This window comes from Vigna umbellata, chromosome 10, assembly GCF_029865625.1.
Source record: "Vigna umbellata cultivar VRB3 chromosome 10, Vumbellata_1.0, whole genome shotgun sequence".
Lineage (NCBI taxonomy): Eukaryota > Viridiplantae > Streptophyta > Magnoliopsida > Fabales > Fabaceae > Vigna > Vigna umbellata.
Genome location: NC_142174.1, coordinates 11,806,433 through 11,826,793, shown reverse-complemented (window position 1 = coordinate 11,826,793; position 20,361 = coordinate 11,806,433). Strand labels below are relative to the sequence as shown.

Below are 20,361 nucleotides of genomic sequence, written 5' to 3'. Positions count from 1 at the left end.
TCAACAACTAAGAATGGTAAAAAATGAGAGAGGAGAGAGGAGGGGAAGAACACTAGAAGAGAGGAGAAAAAGAGAGGTGTAGCTTTTAGATATGAAATGCGGTAAAAAAAAAAAAAAGGAAAGGAGGAGAAATAAGGTGTAGGATTTTGCAAATCTGAGATGCGGCAGATGAGGGAAGGCTGGTGCTTTTTATTATTCAATGAACTCAGCTTCTTTTAAAACTAAAATATTCTCTGATAAGATAGGGGTACAAAATATAATAAAAAAAGGTGCAGGCTCAACTCAGTGAGGTACAGGGATAATCACTGTTTTGTAATGGAAGTTTTTACCATTTAAAATTTGGCAAATTGATGTTCGAAGTATCTACTCTGCCATTAACAATGATGATGATGCTTTTGGAGCACTTTCCAATATAGAAACACGGATTCATGAAGTAAAATGGCCTGGTATATTTCAATTACAATACGACTGGATGAGGAAGATATTACGGGATCAAGATACCAATGAAATTTTTTCATATCTTGTGGAGTCCCTTGGGAAACTTTTGCTTGTTCTTAGATATTTTAATCTCAAACAAAATACATTGATTGAGACCAAAAAATTTGAGGTATATGCATTGGACTTTGGAGAGTTATCTTGGAAGAAGGTTGAGGATTTAGGAGATGAAATGATATTTTTGGGGAAATGTTGCTCAACATCATTTTCTGTGAAGGAACTTGGAGTTGGAATTAGAGACAGCATTTACTTCTGTAACGATCCAATGACTCCTTGGAGGAATGAATGGGATTTTAGTCTTTTAAAACATTTAGGCTTGAATAGGACTGATGTAATTGGGGAATTTTCACTCTTGGCAATGAGGATGATGAGCCCTTTTTCTTCCATGGTCGTGTAGACATGTGGACAGACACCTGGTTTACTGCTCCTTCATGGTGGTGCTGTAGAAATATTCCTCCAATACAAAGCAAGTAAAATTTATATGTTGAAATAGTCCGCATGATTATTATAGGAAAAGGAAAGAGTTAAAAGTTTAACAGGTTAGTTGATTTTGTTATTCTTTTCTGTTATCTGGTTTACTGTAATTCCAATACATAGGTTTTTTCCAAAAGCGGAATTTTTTTAATTTAGTTTACTGGTCATATTCCAATGTAAAAAAAAAGAAAGCACCTTTGGAGTTTATTATTATTATTATTATTATAAGCGAAAACCTGACAGATGCAACTATTATATGCCTGGCACCACAGGTATTAAGCACTTCTGTGAACGTTTCCACAACACGTGGAATTGTCTCCAAAATACAGAGTTAAAACCAGAAAATTTCGCGACTGAGTTATGAAAGTTTTCACAACCTGTGAATTTGTTTCGAGAGAAACATAATGCAAACCAGAGAGTTCCACGATTAAGTTGTGACTTTTTCCACAACTTATGAATTTTCTTTAGGAGAATGAAATTGAAACCACAGAAAAACACAAGAAATTGTGGATTTTTTCATAAGTTTACTTTAGAAGAGAAATTAAAATCAAAGAAGAGCACAAGCAATCCTGAATTTTTTTTTTCATAAGAGCATTTACTAACTTCTCATATTACACGGATTTAAAAAGATTAAAAAAGATAGATAAATAAATGACAGTTACTTAGAGGGAGTAACCAATATGCTAGAAAGGAGAATAAGTAGAGAAGAGGATGAACATTTTGGGATGTGATTTTTGGTGGATAAAACGCACATAAGAAAGGGCGAAAGGACTTCTACACTTCTTTTAGTTTTTCTTTGAAATTTTACATTATGCAAAACTACTATTTTTATGTTAGAAGATTGATGTAATACTTTGAATTATAATTTCTGAACTTTTTTAATTAATGTTTTGTTAATTTTAATTATCTCATTGTTTTATTTATGTTCTAATATTTATTCATGAACAATTTCACAATTGAGAAATTAAAGATTGTTTGTGATTATAAATAAAACAGATTAGATATTGTCACAATTAAAAAATTAGACATAATTATTTAGTTTGCAATTGAAATAATAATTATTTTTTATGATTTTATTGAATTTTGTAACTTACCTAAGGAATTGAGAGTTAGAATTCAATGGATAAGTTTATTGGTCTAAGGAATTAGGAACAAACTCTTAATAAATTCAAGTAAATAATTACAATTCAAACATCAATTGAAAAACGTATAAAATCAATTTTCTAACATTGTTTATATTATTTGAATTTCATCACTGGTTTATGTCATCATTTCACTTGATATTTTTTTCATTTCACTTGATATTTTTGTTGCTCAAAATTACATGAATTTATGATTTAGTACTCAACTCATTCAATTCCAAACGATATTATTGACGATATTATTGGTACACTTACCAAAAGTTCACGGGTCTCCTAAAAGGGACGACCATTTGGGGTCCTTAAATCATAAAAATCTCCTACAGGATTAGTATTTCATATTATAATAATCTCCTAATATCATGCAATTTATAACTATTGTACATAGACTACAACTAACAAAAATGTGACAGTGTTAACATAAGATTTGTTTTCAAATAATTGGAAGAGACGTATTAAAGGTGAAATCAGATTTTTATTGCGTTCAGGATTTCCTGTACAAAAGACTAGTTTTGCAAATATTATTGAAAACAGAAACGTTTCTTAAACCATATAAACCCTAATTAATCTTTTGGAATGCTTAAATCGATTTAGGTTATCTAAAACTTTAACCAAACCCTTCGGATACTGAATCCCAATCAAAATAAGAGCTTGGTATTCAAATCGAACACCATATAAAAGTCTACTTCCACAGTCTTCACCACGCAAGTAAAAAAAGTATACAGTCATAGCAAATGCACACAATCAAATAAAACATATAAAAGTTCAGTCATGAACAAAAGACAACGGAAACCTAAAATGTTTATAGCTTAAACAATAACTAAAACATGAGAGTAAAAAAGGCTTACCAGCTGCAACAAGTATCTACAACAGAACATGCGAGGGCTGGAACAAATTGAATTGATATCACGTATCAATAACCCGCAATACTCACAAAAGAGAAGTGAAGTGACAGCAGGGTGCAGCAGATATACAAAACACGACACAAAATATGACACGGCAAGAGCAGAAATGTAAGGCCACACAGTACTAGATAAAACACATGACGAGAAATTCACATAAAACTAAACTTGCAAGCAGACAGGCACACAGACAAACACATGCACGCAAGGAAGAAAAATCAATCAAGTCCCAGCTCATCTTCATTTTTCTGTTCACGAGAGTCATCAACAAAAAGTTTAGGAAGTTCCAAAGATGGGCTTGAGCATCTACTTTTAACAATAGGTATTTTCCACTCCAGCATTCAATGATCAAAAGCATCATATTGGAGTTTACCTGACATGGAGTGGACAGCTATTCAACACTACAATTACCTTAGATACCACACAGTTCACTACTGCTATTATCTTGAATGCTCAACATTTCAGAGGTAACTATGAATTTATCGCTACAAAAGTAGAGAATTTAAATATCCATTTATACAATTTAAACCCACGAATTCCTGCAGAAGGGGGTGGGATGACGACTCAAATAATTGTCGACTCCAAGCGAAATTCAAGAAAGACATAAATGCAACAAGCATGCAGACATTTATAGTGTACGAATTTTGCACGAACTGAGATTTCATTATTCGGTAAGCTTGTAGCAAAGCTCGCTCAGTCTAATTCATCATTTCACTTCGCTCGAAATCGGAACCAGGTTTGATCCAACAAGGGAGAAAGGATTAGATATAGAAATACTTGGTCTGAATTACAGCATGCATATATAAACTAACTCAAAATCAGATCTCATAATACAAATAAACCCAAACCAAATAGGGCAAATTAAATTGAGTAGCCACCGTTTCCTAAAACAACCCTCGGTTAGCCACAAACGATAAAAATAAGCACAGCACGGTTAATCGACGGTCCACTCAAAAGCAAACACGACAGAGTAAACAGAAAAGCAGTAATACCGAAACAACGGAGAAAAGAGAGAAGAACACTTAAAAGAGATTCCTACTACTTAGCGACCATTCTGGCAATGAAATCCTCGTAGCGGATCTTGCCATCGGAGCCGACGTCGACTTCCCTGATCCACTCGTCGAACTCGGAGGGCTCCAGCTTCTCGCCGATGTTGGTGAGGATGTGTCGGAGCTCCGAAACGGAGACGAATCCGGTGGAATCCTTGTCGAGGACCTTGAAGGCGTCACGGAGTTGGCGATCGAAGGGTTCGGGTTTCATGTGTTTGGCCATGAGATCAAGGAATCGAGGGAAGTCGAATGGGGCGGTGAGATTCTCTTCGGCTACGATGGACTTTAGTTGGGCCTGGGTCGGGTTCCCTCCGAGTGACCGCATCAGGATCCCGAGCTCCGAAGGCGCGATCCGACCGTCGCCGTCTGTGTCGAATAGAGAGAAAGCCTCCTTCATCGCAGAAACCTGCTCATCGCTCAGATCCTTACCCATCTTCGATTTCCTTCTTTCAACCTCTCTTCTCTTTTTTTTCTCTTCTCTTCTGAGCTACAGTGTAAGGGCTACAAGACTCGAATTGAAATTGAAATTGAAATTGAAAAGAAAATGTTTTTCCTGTTCCCTCTCTCCTCAGATATGATGATGGTAATAATAATTAATGGGTCGCATCGCATCCTCCCATGCTATTTTATCCGTTTTTAATTCGCTCAGCCTAACGACGTCGTTGTTGTAGTCACGTAGTTCTGTAAGCAGTATCCTCTAATTGGGCCCGTAGAAGTAAGCCCGTGTAGGACCATGGGAAACTGAAATGAAATAAATGGAGTATTACTACTTTTTCTAGGTCATATTTAATATTGAATTTTGTGTTAATCATTCTTGATTCACTTATTCATTGGGTTATGCAACTTTTTCTGATTGCACCAACTTTGTTTTTACCTTTTTATTTTCTTGACAATTGGAATAGAATCAAAACCATTGATCAACAATTTACGGACAATGATGTTTGGTGTTTGTTTAACAGTATAAATTGTATTGAGTGGTGTTGGTTATTTATTTGGATAAAATGGAAAAGTGAAGAAGAAAATGATGATAATGAAAGTGAATTATGTTTAGTTTGCATGAGAAGCATTTAAAGATTGGATTGGTAATAATGTGTGGTGAATGAAGATGATGAGGGTAGCTAAAGCCCATAAAAGTGTACAGACCAAGCCTATCAAAATGCGCCCATTAGACAACTGTAATCACTAAGAAGCGCATGCTTAAAGCCTTCTACACAAAATTCTTCTCCATAAAAAAAACTTAGATACTTCTTCTTTTTTCTATTTTGGTCGGGTTTGTTTATGATGTTTTTTCGTGTTTAATTGAGTTTTATTTTTCTCAATTTTTTGTTAATTTACATTTTTTTTTGTAATAATGTTTAAATAGTTAATGTCTGTAAATGTATTTTAAATGTCAATACGTGATTTTTTATTTTTTAATTTTATTTTTCAACAACATTTTCGCTACACAATTTTTTCATGAGATTCTTTCAACAACATTTTCAAATACATTCATGATAACATTCTCATTTTCACAAAACAATCTTTATACTCATAAACATATTTAAAGTATGATTTTTTACAAACTAACACTTAGAAGAGGTGGTATCTAATGTTAGACTTCTCAAAGAAAGTGATCCTTAACACAATTTTTCTTGCAAAAAAGCCACACTCGACACTCTTCTACCGCTCAACATCATAAAATTAAATTGCTTTAGACTTGAGTGAAAATATGACACTGAACACCAAAGCATTTGCAGAAATAGACGCTCACCGATACAGATGTTCAACACTATGAAGCTAAAATGTTTCCAGACTTACATTATTTAATCTTATATTCACATTAAAAATAAAATAAAATTATTTATTTTTCAAATAAACACTTCTAAAATCTCACTTAATATCATTTAAAAAAAATGACAATGTAAACAGCACATTAATTTTAAACTCTATTTTAAAGTTATATTAGTTAAAACTAGTGAAAACACGGTTAGTATCACTTTTATTTGTCTATATTTTTTGTGATAATAAATTTGTTATATACTATGAAAATCGATTTATAAAAATAAAGGTAATATAACAATATTATACAAAAAATAAAAATAAAATGTATAAGAAGCAATTTATTTTTATTACTATATATTATTAATATATTGTTTCCTTAAAATTAATAACTTTATTTTTTGAGTTACACATACCAAGCGTGATGGTATTAACTTCTCATTCAATATTTTTTTAATAAATTAAAGTTACAGAAAAGTTTATATATATAATTTGTCGTTGTTAACATAAAAAGTTATTTGACAGGATATAATGTTAATTTGCTGTAGAAAAGCGACTAAAAATGTTGATCTAGATGGTTGCTAGAATTTAAAAATGAATGAGTTTGAATTGTTTAGTGTTTGTTATTTTTTTCTCTCAATCAAGTCGAGAATGGTGGAAGATTGCGAGAGGCTCCACCATGCTTCCATCAGAGACATCATTTTCATATTCTTAATGGCAGCTACAGTGACAAACCAGAAGATGACAGAGACTGTCCTCCATTACTTTTTCTTCATAAATATCATACTCAATGCCACAAAAATATTTCATAACGTGGACCATTCCCAACAATAATCTTTTACCTTTCTTAACAGTAATTAAAATTTATCATAACATCAAACTAAATATATAATATCAAAAAATATAGAAGAAAAGTTCATCTACGAACAATACAATGTTGCACTAATATATTTCTTATCAACATGTTATTATACAACTTAAGAATATTATTTATATTTGAAGACAATCCGATCAGTCCAATAATTGAATGGTCAATTAGTTTGCAGTTTTATATGAATTATCAAGAATATAGTTATATTAGATTATTAATATTTGGACCATAACTGATTAACATTTGTACTATAGGATACCTAATCCTCCAACGGTCGACCAATAACCCAGTGACATACGACCATATGGCGTTGTCGACCGCTTGATGCGCGACATACGACCATATGGCGTTGTCGACCGCTTGGTGCACGACGTACAACCACATGGCGTTGTCGACCGCTCGGTGCCCGACGTACAACCATATGGCGTTGTCGACCACTTGAGGATCGACAATCGAATGGGTTTCGTACGACAAGTCACCCACTTATGTCGACATGCGAGATGACCGACATATAGAACACGACATCGTGGTCTATCGGTTACAGATAAACGGTTACCGTAATTGACTAACTAATGCCGCGAATTACGGAAATAGGTAGCTTAATATTAGCACACGATCTAGCAGTTATAACTCCTACACAGTCAACTTTAGTAACTGACCGAATTATCAGGTAACCGGATCATCAGGTAACGGTTTATTTTATTACTTTAAATACACACAGCATACCAGAAAAAAGGTACGTTTTTCCCTAAGGAGAATTAAGAAAAGATTTCTTGATCTAATCACTCTCACTGACTTGAGCGTCGGAGTGCCTTTGCAGGTACCCAGCCCACCTTTACCCAAAGAACAGAGCATAGAAAGAGAGAGGAAACATCATCACAGAGTTGAGAAGAGGAAGCAGTCCGGTTTTATTTGGTTTGTATTTCGGTCTCCACATCTCTACTGAAACAACATTATTTATAAATTCATCTCGAAATTTGTAAACATAAATTTGTGATATTCAAAGTGATATTTATTACATATTTATTGTTAATCTTATCGGACATTTACTGATTTTAACATTAAAATATTTTTTATTTATCTATAATATCCGATCTGACTGGACGACAACCCGCACAAAGTAGATAAAAAAAAAATCTTGATATGATTTTGGAGTTTAGAAACCTTTGTAAAAAAAGTAAACTTAACCTCGTTCCGTCCCCTGAAACATTATTATTTTTGTTTTGTATTTGTAAAAAAAAAAGTAAAAGTACATATATTTTAGTCTGATAAGAATTAAAAACGCACATAGGGTTTGGCAAGAAAAAATGGGAAAATAACAAAATGATCCAGCCATGCTATCTTTGTAGGGTATTATTTGTATGACAACCCACGCATAGGTTGTGGTATGTGTTGATAGACGATGTTGTCAGTGTCTTTTCCATCGTGGGGTTTAACTCTTGGACCTCATTGTAATAAAAAAGTTAAAAATAATAGTTTATAGAAACATTTTATATTTCTTATAATTCTCATTATTAGCCTTCATTTATCTTTTACTATAATTATAACTATAAATGTCTGTAAATTAATGCGTGTTTCATCTAAAATAAAAATTATTGATTATTTTATTGTGTAAATATTGTTATATGTATCGTGTTAATCTTGTTTTCTGGGAGAATTCTAGTGCCAGAAACAGTTGTAATTTTGTCTGTTTGCATTGTCTTGTCAAAGAGTTTATTTTAGAAGAGGTTGGAATGCAGTTGAGATTTGAAAATTGGAGAGTAGTCTAATTAATCTGTCAACTCTCTCTTTCTTATACAATTCCCTTACAAATTAGTATTATCCAGCATTATAATTAATAAATAACCAGTCGCCCTTTATTTATGGAGATAGGACTAGATGACACTTAAGAATCTTTCATTTTCTTCTATTTTTAAATAAAATTATATTTATGTCAGTTTTAGTATTTAAATAGACATTGACATTCTTATGTAATTATTTAAATAGTATTTACTCTCTTTACTTTATTTGAAAAAAATGTCAGACAATAACTTAACTAAGAAATTAACTTTTAACTTTTTAAAATGTCAAACTAAAAATATTACAAATAAAACAAGAGAATTATTAAAGATATAAAATAAACAAGTGTTATTTAATAAAAACATGATTGGGATTTTTAAAAAGTATAAAATATATGAATGCAATTTTATAAAAGAAAGGGAAAAATGGATGCTCATATTAAAACTAAAGAGACGTATGTATTTTATGTCCAGAGGCAATCTAATGGGCTACACGTAATTTCCTTCGTTTATTATTACTTGAGAGTTTTCTATTTTACACTTCCTTCACTGTTAGCTGTAAAGTTCCAATAATAGGTGCCAAAAGTTAGGTTAAGGTAGGTTACTTTCCTTGACCCAGAAACTCTTTAAATATGAAAACACACACACACACAAATATATATATATATATATAAAACTGAAAAATTCTTATAGGTTAATTTGAATATATTATTTTTTGAATTACTGCAATGGACACGTAAAGCATATTTGAATTTATTTTGATGCAGATAAATAGTAGGAAACAGTGTTGAATGTTAAACATGATGGGTGACGAAATAGTCAAAGGTGGTGGGGCTGCAATACCCACATAATTATTCAGACTTTAATTAGACGATACAAAAATGTTTGAGAAACAAGGAGTGGGGATAATAATAAGTGGTATGTATGATTAAAATCCTATTTCCCCCCGAAAACCTTCTTCTCTTGCAACAGTCGTTGATGATGCAATATGAACCCTGCTTCTCACTGTCACCAACTCATCAAAAGTTACTTAATTATGCATCCTTTCTCAGTATATCCTTCTGCTCCTTACCCTGTTTCTCCGTCTATAACCACTAACCAACAAACTTTCACTCTAACAAGTTGACCAACATGTTACATTATTTACGGCCACATTTAAAAACCAAACTCAAACTTGGATTATTCAAACTACAGATAAAAGCGCACACACTCGTGTGAGCTCTCTCTCCTTCCAAATTCACACTCAAAAACCAGTTATGGAAATTCCTTGCCTTCTTTCTCTCTTTCTTCTGATTTCTTTTCTCATTCCTCGTATGGTTCTTGGAACTGCGGAGCTTAGAGCTCTGATGGAGTTGAAGTCCTCTCTGGACCCAGATGGCAAGATCCTAGCCTCGTGGATCAGTGACGGTGACCCATGCAGTGGCTCGTTCGAAGGGGTTGCGTGCAACCAGAACCAGAAAGTGGCCAACATCTCCTTGCAGGGAAAGGGTCTTTCCGGTTGGCTATCTCCAGCACTGGCTGAACTCAAATGCTTGTCGGGTTTATACTTGCATTATAACAACCTTTCTGGTGAGATACCGCCACACATTTCAAATCTCACTGATCTGGCTGATCTCTATCTCGACGTGAATAGTTTATCTGGAACTATTCCTCCTGAGCTCGGCAACATGGCTAGTCTCCAAGGTAAGCTATATACAATTGTGTTCGTATGAAGGTTTAATGTTACGAGATAAGTTGTTGCGAGTCTTGAGTTTATTCTGTATGAACAAGATGCCTCTAGTACTGCAAATCGCTGGTGGTTATGTAAGTTTCTTGAAATGAACCCAATTGATAGTTGTCCTTTTTTACTTTTTTTTAGTGCTGCAGTTAGGTGATAACCAGTTGGTGGGGAATATACCGACACAGATGGGTTCGTTAAAGCAGCTTAGTACTCTTGCTTTGCAATATAACAAGTTAACTGGTCAAATTCCCCTTAGCTTGGGGACTCTAGAGAAGTTAAGAAGGCTAAATTTGAGCTTCAACAACTTTAATGGTACTGTTCCGGCAACACTAGCACATCTTCAACATTTGGAAGTTCTAGACGTTCAGAACAATTCTTTATCAGGAATTGTTCCTTCGGGTATGTCCCTCTATCCTCCTTTCCTTGTAACGAAGTTAACTTATTTTCCTCGCATTTCTCTTTGTATCTTTTAGTGTATTGTGTATGCTGATTAAAGTTTTGATGATGAAAATGAAGCATTGAAGAGACTTGGGGAAGGTTTCCAAGGTGCAAACAATCCGGGCTTATGTGGAGTTGAGTTTTCTACTTTGAGAGCTTGCAACAAAGATCAGAATTTAAACGTCAACCATATTGATACCTTGGATCGAGATCAACCCAAAAAGGCTCTCCCAGAGCCTGCAAATGTTCAGTTGCATTGTGATCACACCCATTGTTCAAAATCAAGGTTTCCTCAAATTGTCATCACAGTAGGTGTTATAGCTGTTACTCTTACATTCGTATGTGCTGGGTTTTTGACATTCTTCAGATACCGCCGTCAAAAGCAACGGATCAGCAATACATCAAGTTCTTCTTCTCAAGGGAAACTTAGTCCTTACCAGCCTAAAGAGTTGTACACAAAAAGTCCTTCTGCACTTGTTAATATTGAGTATTATAGTGGGTGGGATCATTTGTCTAACGGTCAAAACGCTGATGTCGGTGGGTTATTGAATGATTATCTAACTCAATTCAGGTTTAATGTGGATGAGGTTGAATCCGCAACACAGTATTTCTCGGAAGCCAGTTTACTTGGTAAGAGCAAATTCTCATCAGTTTATAAAGGAGTTATCAGAGATGGTTCTCTTGTGGCTATCAGAAGCATCAGCGTGACATGCTGTAAAACCGAGGAAGCCGAATTTGTAAAGGGGTTGGACTTACTAACCTCTCTGAGACATGAAAACCTTGTTAGGCTGAGAGGTTTTTGTTGCTCAAGGAGTAGAGGTGAATGTTTCCTTATCTATGACTTTGCCACCATGGGTAACCTTTCCCGATATCTTGACTTAGAAGATGGAAGTGACCATGTGCTCGAGTGGTCCAAAAGAGTTTCTATTATCAAAGGCATTGCAAACGGTTAGTTGCTTCTATTTACCTACCTATTTAGGTAGACTTAAATACGCATCACATGTGTTATTGGTCTTGTTATCTTATCAAAATCGGTATTTCATCTCAATAAAGTCTGCCAATTTTAGTTACTGAAATGAAAGCAACAGTTATAAGATGAAATGGTGATTTTGATGGGATAACATCACACAGTGCCTGTATGTATCTAGATTTTTTCCTTACCTGCATTCTCTTGCAGCATACGGTACGGAAGAAAAGTTTCCTGCCAAAAAGAAAATTCCAGGGATGTCCTATATGCAAATGAATTATAAGTGACAAAAAAGTTCGGTAATAATCATTGTCAAGAGAAGACAATGGACGATACTGATTATCACAATTCAAATATTCAAACAATTTAAGACTGTCTTACAATTCTAAAGTTCAGGAAAACTGAATGACACGCAGCATCAAATTTATTACTCTGGATAATATATGTTTTTATGTATGACATTTGCTATTATTCATTTGACCAGGCATTGGATATCTTCATAGCAATGATGCAAGCAAACCTACAATAGTTCACCAGAACATTTCAGTGGAAAATATTCTCCTAGACAATCAGTTTAATCCATTGATCATGGATGCTGGACTACCTAAGCTTCTCGCAGATGATGTTGTTTTCTCAGCTCTTAAAGTAAGTGCTGCAATGGGATACTTGGCTCCCGAATACATTACTACCGGACGATTTACTGAGAAGAGTGACATATACGCATTTGGAGTTATTATTCTTCAAGTTCTGTCTGGCAAGACGACAATAGGTAGTTCAATACGTACAGCAGTTGAGTCTTTCAGATTTGATGATTCTGTTGATGCCAATCTTAGGGGAACGTATTCAAAATCTGAAGCAGCTACACTTTCAAAGCTTGCAATACAGTGTACTCATGAATCTCCTGACCAAAGACCAACGGTGGTGGATGTGATTCAGGAGTTGAGTGTGTCTTCTGCTCATTTGTAATCATATATACTACTGTCTATTGTTACTGGGAGACGTTTAGACACTTCCCGATAGTTGGGTTGGATTTCATACATGCTACTATTTCCTTGAGCTATATACTTTAAAACTAGCCATTGCCAAATAATTGTGGATCTAAATGGATTCCTTTCCTGTTGTTACGAACTGGGATAGTTGAAATATGTTCTTAATTCAGTTTATTTTAAATTACAGTGCTTCCTAAGGTAATGAACTCAGTCCACTCTCGTGGTTTATAGTTGAATAGCTTGAAATACATTCTTCTTGACACTGCGAGAAACTTTACAGTGAGGTGTCTGGTCATACGCATGGAAACTTGTACAATTGAAAAATATGAAAACATAATCGGTTATTGCTATGAATATCATGCAAGCGGCAGTGCTTAGAAAAGACGGCATTTTCTAAGGCACAACCACCCCCCCTCCCTCTCCCAAAAAGAAATTAAATTAATGTTCTAGAGCTTTTCTGCCGCATAATTACTAAGTAATACCTAAACTACGTAATGTTGAAACAAATGGCAAAGTGTTGTTTTATGTTAATGGGTGTGGTATAGTATGTCCCTTCCTAATAATTAGGCAAGCAAAAACAAAATTATCCAATTCTAAGGTTCTATGAAGAGAAAAGTAACATGCAATCACATTACTAAGATGAAACTCATTCCGCAGGAACATTCACAAAAACTTCCGTCGTTGCCGTTCCCTTTTTTTACTGACTACTAACCCACAAGAAGCATTAGGGTTACATGAACGCCCCCATTCATAAATTATTCGTAAATACTTGCTCTTTGAACGACGTTGGGCATCCTAGGCAAAAGCAGCATGCTGTCCATGATCTTGAAGCCATTCAGAAGGCCACCAATCTGGTCTACTAGCGACAACCTTCACATCCTCTTGTCCCTGAATGGACAAGGCACTGGACCCCTTTAAAGCTTCCTGTACTCGCAAGAGCCCCATACCACGACATCCTAGGACAGTAGTCACTGTACCAGCTTTTTTGCCGGATGTTGTGTTTATTACTTCTGAGCCTGGAATGACTTTGCTTACTAACTCTGGAATACCAGAAAAGGAATGGCTAAGAGTACATCATTATAATAATATATAACGCCAAAGAAGCCATATACTCGTTGTAGGATTACCTTTCCCATCGTTGTCCAGAAACCTTAGAGGAACTATCCGCTTCCGAATCACCCCCCTGTGATGTGTACGAGCAATGAGTTCTTGGCCAACATAGCAACCTTTATCAAAGCTAATTGCATTAAGGCCTGCAAGATTATACTCCAGCGGTACCGCCTCACCTGGACATGATCACAACATATTTGAGACACCGAACTCTGATCAAATGAATTCAACTGAGGATGAGTTTTCACAAGGAAACCAACACACCTTTTGAAATCTCGGTTGATCCTTCAGCCACTCCCTTCTCTATTCTCCACATAAGGAAATTTTGTTCATCGGTCTCTTTGTCAACCTCAATGAGAGGGGCTGAAACAGGTAGAGATGAAGGAGACTCTTATTGACTAAATATTTGAAGATTTGTCACACTAGTACAAAAGATTGCATGATAAATAGACACATTTTGTTACTAGCAGCGAAGGAATAGCTAACTAACGAGTTATATTCGATGGGAAGATCCCTCTGAAACCAAGAGAGGTCAATCTTGGATCCTTGAACCATTGCCACCCACTATCACTCCCATGCGAAGATGACATTGCAGTACTATCCACACCAGCACCCCAGCCAACAGAGGCTGCTTCTGGTTCTTCTACTTGTGAAGACTTCTGGGGAAGGCCATCACCATAACGCTGCCAGCATGAGAAATCACTTGAAACATCATCAATGTCAACCTTTGACCTCAACCGGTATCTGCAGCACTAAAATGTTATGGTTTCCGCTCAGAAATAAGAACCAATAAATCAACAAGGAATAAGATCAACTGCAACCCAAAATCACAACCAAAGCATGAACCAGATTGCTCTGATCACGTAAAAGAAAAGATGCCAAGGCAAGTCAAACGATCTACTATATTCAGAGGCTAAAAAGCTAGTTCATCAGACTTTATATGATGCATTTTCAGTGTAAAGTAACCACACTTTATACCATGCATATGCTGTGTAATACAACCGGTATCTGCAGCACTAAAATGATAAGGTTTCTGCTAGGAAATAAGAACAAATAAATCAATCAGTGTAGGAAGAAGATCAACTGCAACCAAAAACCACAACCGAAGTATGAACTTGCTTTGATCACGACAAAAACAATATGCCAAGGCAACACAAACGATCTACTTTGTGCACAGGCTAAACATCTAGTTCATCAGACTTTATAGCATGCATATGCAGTGTAGCATAACTACGATAAAAGATGCAATAAAAGGGTATATGAAGGAGAAAAATAGAGTAGTAGAGATGGGAATTACGTAACAGGTCCCTATAAACGAGGGACAGAACAGTTGAGAGGAGGTTAAGCGGTCACTAACTAACTGAGACTTTTAAGGACAGATCTAGGGTGCTCTAGAACTCACCTTCTCATCCAATGTGTTCTTTCTGAGATTGCTGAATAAGATTGTTGGGATGTCCAGTTCTTTTCATTGTTTATTTTCCCTAATCCTATTTGATTCTGTCAGTTCTATACCATTCAGTGTCTATCAGCTACAACTTTAAGACAAATGCTATGGCACTAGTTACGGAAAAAAAAAAAACAGCATTTCTTTTATATATGGAAAACACAGATTGTTCAATGCTCCTTAGTGTGTTTGGAAGACTCGTTAGCGGTTAGCACGAGGTTATACTTGGAGACAAGGATTGAATACTAGAACAATTCTATATTCTTCTACTCGTACTTGCTCCTCTTAAAAATTCACCCAATTAATAGAGTTTGATTTCTATGTACTTTTCATCTTAAAACTTATATTCTGTGAATCAATCAGAATCATGGTAGATATTATAACCTCTTTAAGGCCAAGGATATATAATTATCTTTCCAAGTGCGAATGGAAAAAACTACTAAAAATGAATTGCCAAAAAGCAAAAACTAACTGTTAATTGAAAGTTAAGTAACTCCTTTCTCTCTCCCTTCCCATACATAACACAGTGAAGTTGAGAAATTAAGTATAAATCAAAGTAATGGCACGAAAAGAATCAATGATACATAACAGAGCAAATAAACCCAACTAAAAGACAGAAAGAAAGATTAAACTCACTTGTTGAAGGTTTGCAACAATTCATCCAACACAGAAGCATCCACGTCAGCAAACAAATGAAAGGGTCTATCGGAGTTGGACTCAGGAGCAGTGCCGGTGTTATCGAGCTTGGTGTCCCTCATGGGAGGCTTATAGAGAAAGAGGTCGTAGAGGAATCTCCCTTGAGGGGTCAATAAGGCAGCATAAATAGGAGGAACCGACGTAGCAGGCACGTTCGGCGTGGGCAAGTTTTCAGTTTTGTCACCAATGGGGTCACCCAACCTCCGTACATCGTTGGTAAGGAGGCCCTGTAGGAACTTGAGGGTGTCAGGCCCGCGGAACCGTATAACGGAACGGGACTTGAGAAGAGAGCCCAAGGGCCCGACACCTTGGACCTGGCTTTCACAACGATTACCGAAGCTCTTCCAAGTTGTAAGGTGAATGCCTCTGCAACGGTGGGCAAGGGATTTGGGCAATGCTACACGATTCATGGAGATTGGTGATTATGGAGAAAGAAGGAGAAGATGGTAAAGTAGAAGAAGGTGATGGTCAGGCACAAGAGAAAGGAGGTTGGGTTTGGCTGTGTGCGTGGGTTGTTGGACGGTGGACACGTTGCTAGAGATGGATAGGTGTTCGATGAAAGTCGTGTGAGGGAATCCACTCGTCCGCTCCTGACCAGGCTAGACCCTTTACTCGACTTCGCGTGGCTTCTTACATTTATTTGTGTGTACGCTACGTTTTCTAGGAAAATTCTTTTACCCTGTGAAATCAAATATTCTGTAAAGTTAAAAAATACTGAACTTATTGTACAGTTAACTGTTAACTGTGGTTTAGGTCATTCTCTATCACAATTTTCTCCTGCTTTTTACATCCAGTTACATTCCTTTCTCAACTCACCCCGTTGAAAGTTTGTCGCCGTTGAAGGCTCGTCGCCGTCAAAGGTTCGCCGCCGTCAAAGGTTCGCCGCCGTCGAAGGCTCACCGTTATTCCGCACTCTGCCATCGCCGAACTATCGAAAGCTCTATCACCATCGTCGAAGGTTCGTGGCCGTTGAAGGCTCACCGCTATCGAAGGTTTTTCCGCTCTCTGTCGTCACCGAACTGTCGAAGGCTTTACCACTGAGAACACTTCTTCTTTAGCTAGAAAGAGAAGCAAAGGATATCACTCTAAGGTACCAATGTTTTTCATTTCTCTTTCAAATGGGATAAATAAAATTGGAAAAAGATACAGTGTTTATCTTGAAGGTGTAGTGATCCCAGTGATGTAACAGTTGATTTTCTTTTGGATTTTGTGGGAGCTTAAATTATTTAAAAAGATTTGATTTGATTTGCTTTTTTTGGACAATTCTATGAATGAATGCTGTATTTGGTTGAGATGCATGACATACCTTTGTAGAGTTAACTAGAGAATATTACTAAAAGATGTAGTTCCTCATATTTCTTGAATCTGGATTTGTGAATGATGAGTTGGGTTTCAGACATAATAGTATTTCACGTTTTATCTAAACTTTGGAGATATTTTGTGTGATTAATAAATCTCGGACTGCTTCATTAACTTCATTAACTGGTAAAGTGAAGCTTGCACTTTTTTTACTGAACAAAAATACATAGGAGAGGAAGAGCCATGGAACTTACAGAGTAAGTGGTAGAACTTTGATCAGGTTTTGTTGCAGTTGGATCACAAGGGGACCATATATATCATAAATGTATATCACTCCAATCTCATTATCCCCTCTTATTTGGTATTCGTTGCATTCACTTGTCATGTTCCCACTCTCAAAGTCACAATGCCTTTCAATTCCTTCATGAGAACACTTCTGCTTTAGCTGGGAAGAGAAGCAAAGGGATATCACTCTGCAACCCAAAGTACGAAGGTTTTTCCTCTCCCTTTCAAAAGGGATAAATAAAATTGGAAAGTGATACATTTTGGTGTTTGTCTTGAGGTTGTATTCATCTGACAAGGATGAGTAATAATTTGCTGTGAGATGCAATTTGGTTCATTGTAAAGGAAGAGCAAGAGTGGTATGCTACAGTTCAGTGGTAATAAACAAAGAGGGAGAAAGATGGAATGGCATGGGAGTGAGTAGAAGTGATATTAAATAGCCAAAGGGAGAGCAAAATTATTTGTTTTTTGGTAAAGGGAGAGTAGCATTGGCAGCATATTTTGGCCAATGGAGAGCAGTATACACAACATTTTTTATTTATAGAAGAGAGACAGTCATGAATCAGTAGTTTTTAGGCATTGATTTGTATGGGGTTACTTGATGGTTTTTAGGCAATGGAGTGAGCTGGGTTAAGTCATTGGGCTTTGAAGGAAAAAATGGGCTTAAATTCTGGGATTATATTGTGACTGTCAAGCTTTTAAATTGGTATAAAACAAGTTCAAATAAATCTTAGAGGAGAAAAGTTTCTTAACTTTAACTGTTGCATTGGCTTTGTTTAAAAACAAGAAAGTTACATTAGTACTTCAATGCTTTTTTTCTCTGTTTTTCTTATATTTGCAGACATTTTCATTTATGAAGTAACATTTAGAAGTATTATAATTAACTGAAAATAGTAGAAGCACTGAGATTTGAATGTGCATTTGGTTTGGGTTTTGTTGAAAGTTGAATTGAATAATGAAGGTAGGAGAGTTTGCTGAGAGTTATCTCATATATAATAGAGCAGATTATAATTAGTGCAGCTCTCTGCAGAATTAAATGAAGTCAAAGGGGAGTAATGAGATGAAACAATGATAATATGAAAATGGTGTGGGCTACATAGGAGATAGAGAGATGTAGTGCAACAGATTGGAAGGTATATATAGTGTTAATGTGTATGTTTTCTCATTGTGATCCCAGGAAAAGCGGATATGCAAATGTGTTCATTAAGAATCTTGATGCATCAGTAGATAACAAGGCATTGTATGACACTTTTGCTGCCTTTGGAACTGTGCTATCTAGTAAGGTAGCGGTTGATGAGAATGGTCAATCAAAAGGGTATGGATTTGTGCACTTTGACAATGACGAGTCTGCTCAGAATATCAAAAAATTGAACGGCATGTTAATAAATGATAAGAAGGTCTATGTTGGGCTTTTTGTTCAGCGTCAGGAAAGGGCTCCAGGGAATGGATCACCAAAACCAATGTGTATGTGAAAATCTTTTCTGAAACATAGACTGATGAAGACCTCAGGCAACAGGCTATGGTTTTCAACCTCATGTCTTGCCACAAAGCATGCGTGGGGTTGCTCCAAATTTCATTATGCCATACCACCTTCAGAGACAGGGTTCTCCTGGACAAAGGATGGGTCCTACTACACGAAAGGTTGGAAATACCCAGGTGATCATCATACTATAGTTGTATTCTTCTTCATACAAAATATTATACATACTGATAAATTTGAAATTTTGAAAATAGGTAACTCTCAGCCATTCACTTCCAATACCACCAAATGGTCCAAATAGCATACATAAGTATGTGCCCTATAATTTGGTGGGTCCATCTGAGATTTCTGCATCTCCTCTTGATGTCAAGACTTCTGCTACATCGTCGACTACACTTGCTTCGGCTTTGGCTTCTGCAGATTGGAAGGTATATATAACAGTAAGCACTTCTATAAGTTGAGGTGTTATATTTTACAACTTATTTAGTCAACGATGTAGTTTCCATGTTCCATGTTTAATTCTTCATATTGCTTCTTGGCTATTTTACTTATTGAGAACTTATACATGAGTGAACACCAAAAGCTTCCTGCTATTTTACATTTGAAGTTGAATATATTGATAAGTGATAAGGGTAGCTAATATTTGTTTCACATTACCACTTATTGATTCAATTAGTTATCTCTCTATTGGACATAGAGTTTTTGCTTTTATGTTTATGAACAACTTAGTCACATTACTTTTTGAAAACATGATTTCTATAAAATCAGTAGTATAGCATTCAAATAACAACCTTTCTGCAGAAAAAGCAATATAGTCAGATTGAACAAGATGGGGGACTTCAGGAGGGGTTTAATTAGCAATGCCCTCGTGATGGACTTGCAATTGAGGATCCAAAGTCAAGGGGAACTCATGAGTTTGATCCATCCAGACCATTGGACGTGCCTTCTGTTTTTGATGCAAACTCCATTAACCTGTTGCAGCTGGCTGAAATTATTAGGAGGCTTAATGAAGAAGAGTGTCAGTTTCTGATTGAGGCAAGAGGAGTTGAGTCCGATTTGGAACTGCAAAATCATTTTAATGCTGCCATGGCTGAGGTGGAAGCTCTTTCTGCCAGAGTGGTTGAGCTGCAGAATAATTTTGACATGTCTCAAAGATTCACTGGAATTATCCGAAGAGTTAGCTGATTACAGAGTCTTGATCTCAAGTTTAAAGGTGGAAAAGAAGGGCATGAATGAAACTCTTGATTTGACAAATGATGAGAAAAGTATAAACTTTTGGAGGAGAAGGAATTTCATATATTTGAAATTAAGAATCTGGTATCTGAATGCTACATTCTTACTTTAGATTTAGCTCTGGCACTGTTTAGAGTACTTTTAATTGCCAGTGATAACTGTTAATTCTGATTGCAGTTAGTAGTGCATGGTTTATATAGTAGAAGTGTCCAATACTTGTGCCAAAACATTCCATGT

General features: G+C 35.9%; 4 protein-coding genes across 5 annotated transcripts; 2 read left to right on the top strand and 2 right to left on the bottom strand.

Annotated features, from left to right (window-relative positions):
* Nucleotides 1–3,787: 3,787 nt before the first annotated feature.
* LOC124841646 (Calcium-binding EF-hand family protein) lies at nucleotides 3,788–4,647 on the bottom strand. Its single transcript, XM_047317957.2, has one exon. It carries the CDS (start codon nucleotides 4,490–4,492, stop codon nucleotides 4,049–4,051), a length of 444 nt encoding a protein of 147 aa, XP_047173913.1. The 5' UTR covers nucleotides 4,493–4,647; the 3' UTR covers nucleotides 3,788–4,048.
* A 4,686-nt stretch (nucleotides 4,648–9,333) lies between these two features.
* On the top strand, nucleotides 9,334–12,782 carry LOC124841639 (protein CLAVATA3 INSENSITIVE RECEPTOR KINASE 6-like). Its single transcript, XM_047317945.2, has 4 exons — nucleotides 9,334–10,149; nucleotides 10,325–10,585; nucleotides 10,703–11,572; nucleotides 12,076–12,782. The coding sequence occupies exons 1-4, from the start codon at nucleotides 9,723–9,725 to the stop codon at nucleotides 12,555–12,557; spliced, it is 2,040 nt and encodes a 679-aa protein (XP_047173901.1). The 5' UTR covers nucleotides 9,334–9,722; the 3' UTR covers nucleotides 12,558–12,782.
* Nucleotides 12,783–13,077: 295 nt separating this feature from the next.
* Nucleotides 13,078–16,780, bottom strand: LOC124841640 (Glycine cleavage T-protein family). Its single transcript, XM_047317947.2, has 6 exons — nucleotides 16,647–16,780; nucleotides 15,771–16,509; nucleotides 14,181–14,434; nucleotides 13,955–14,053; nucleotides 13,708–13,866; nucleotides 13,078–13,620 (listed from the first exon to the last, which is right to left on the bottom strand). The coding sequence occupies exons 2-6, from the start codon at nucleotides 16,238–16,240 to the stop codon at nucleotides 13,376–13,378; spliced, it is 1,227 nt and encodes a 408-aa protein (XP_047173903.2). The 5' UTR covers nucleotides 16,241–16,509; nucleotides 16,647–16,780; the 3' UTR covers nucleotides 13,078–13,375.
* LOC124841642 (uncharacterized) lies at nucleotides 16,779–20,337 on the top strand. Of its 2 annotated transcripts, none has more exons than XM_088100147.1 (4): nucleotides 16,779–16,920; nucleotides 18,589–19,052; nucleotides 19,146–19,319; nucleotides 19,873–20,337. In XM_088100147.1, the coding sequence occupies exons 2-4, from the start codon at nucleotides 18,963–18,965 to the stop codon at nucleotides 20,074–20,076; spliced, it is 468 nt and encodes a 155-aa protein (XP_087956273.1). In that variant the 5' UTR covers nucleotides 16,779–16,920; nucleotides 18,589–18,962; the 3' UTR covers nucleotides 20,077–20,337. The 2 variants fall into 2 exon arrangements, with proteins under 2 accessions (XP_087956273.1, XP_087956272.1); XM_088100146.1 differs by having other exon boundaries at nucleotides 18,589–19,067.
* Nucleotides 20,338–20,361: the final 24 nt, after the last annotated feature.

What these genes read in the sequence shown, in the direction of transcription:
- LOC124841646 (XM_047317957.2), bottom strand. Translation starts at nt 4,492, where the DNA reads ATGGGTAAGGATCTGAGCGATGAGCAGGTTTCTGCGATGAAGGAGGCT.
- LOC124841642 (XM_088100146.1), top strand. Translation starts at nt 18,963, where the DNA reads ATGCGTGGGGTTGCTCCAAATTTCATTATGCCATACCACCTTCAGAGA. An exon ending in GAAAGGTTGGAAATACCCAG is followed by an intron (nt 19,068 to 19,145) that starts GTGATCATCATA and finishes TTTTGAAAATAG; the next exon opens with GTAACTCTCAGCCATTCACT. An exon ending in TGGCTTCTGCAGATTGGAAG is followed by an intron (nt 19,320 to 19,872) that starts GTATATATAACA and finishes AACCTGTTGCAG; the next exon opens with CTGGCTGAAATTATTAGGAG.
- LOC124841639 (XM_047317945.2), top strand. Translation starts at nt 9,723, where the DNA reads ATGGAAATTCCTTGCCTTCTTTCTCTCTTTCTTCTGATTTCTTTTCTC. An exon ending in ATCAGGAATTGTTCCTTCGG is followed by an intron (nt 10,586 to 10,702) that starts GTATGTCCCTCT and finishes ATGAAAATGAAG; the next exon opens with CATTGAAGAGACTTGGGGAA. An exon ending in TATCAAAGGCATTGCAAACG is followed by an intron (nt 11,573 to 12,075) that starts GTTAGTTGCTTC and finishes TCATTTGACCAG; the next exon opens with GCATTGGATATCTTCATAGC.
- LOC124841640 (XM_047317947.2), bottom strand. Translation starts at nt 16,240, where the DNA reads ATGAATCGTGTAGCATTGCCCAAATCCCTTGCCCACCGTTGCAGAGGC. An exon ending in CTTCCCATCGAATATAACTC is followed by an intron (nt 14,054 to 14,180) that starts GTTAGTTAGCTA and finishes TACCTGTTTCAG; the next exon opens with CCCCTCTCATTGAGGTTGAC. An exon ending in ATCAACCGAGATTTCAAAAG is followed by an intron (nt 13,867 to 13,954) that starts GTGTGTTGGTTT and finishes GATCATGTCCAG; the next exon opens with GTGAGGCGGTACCGCTGGAG.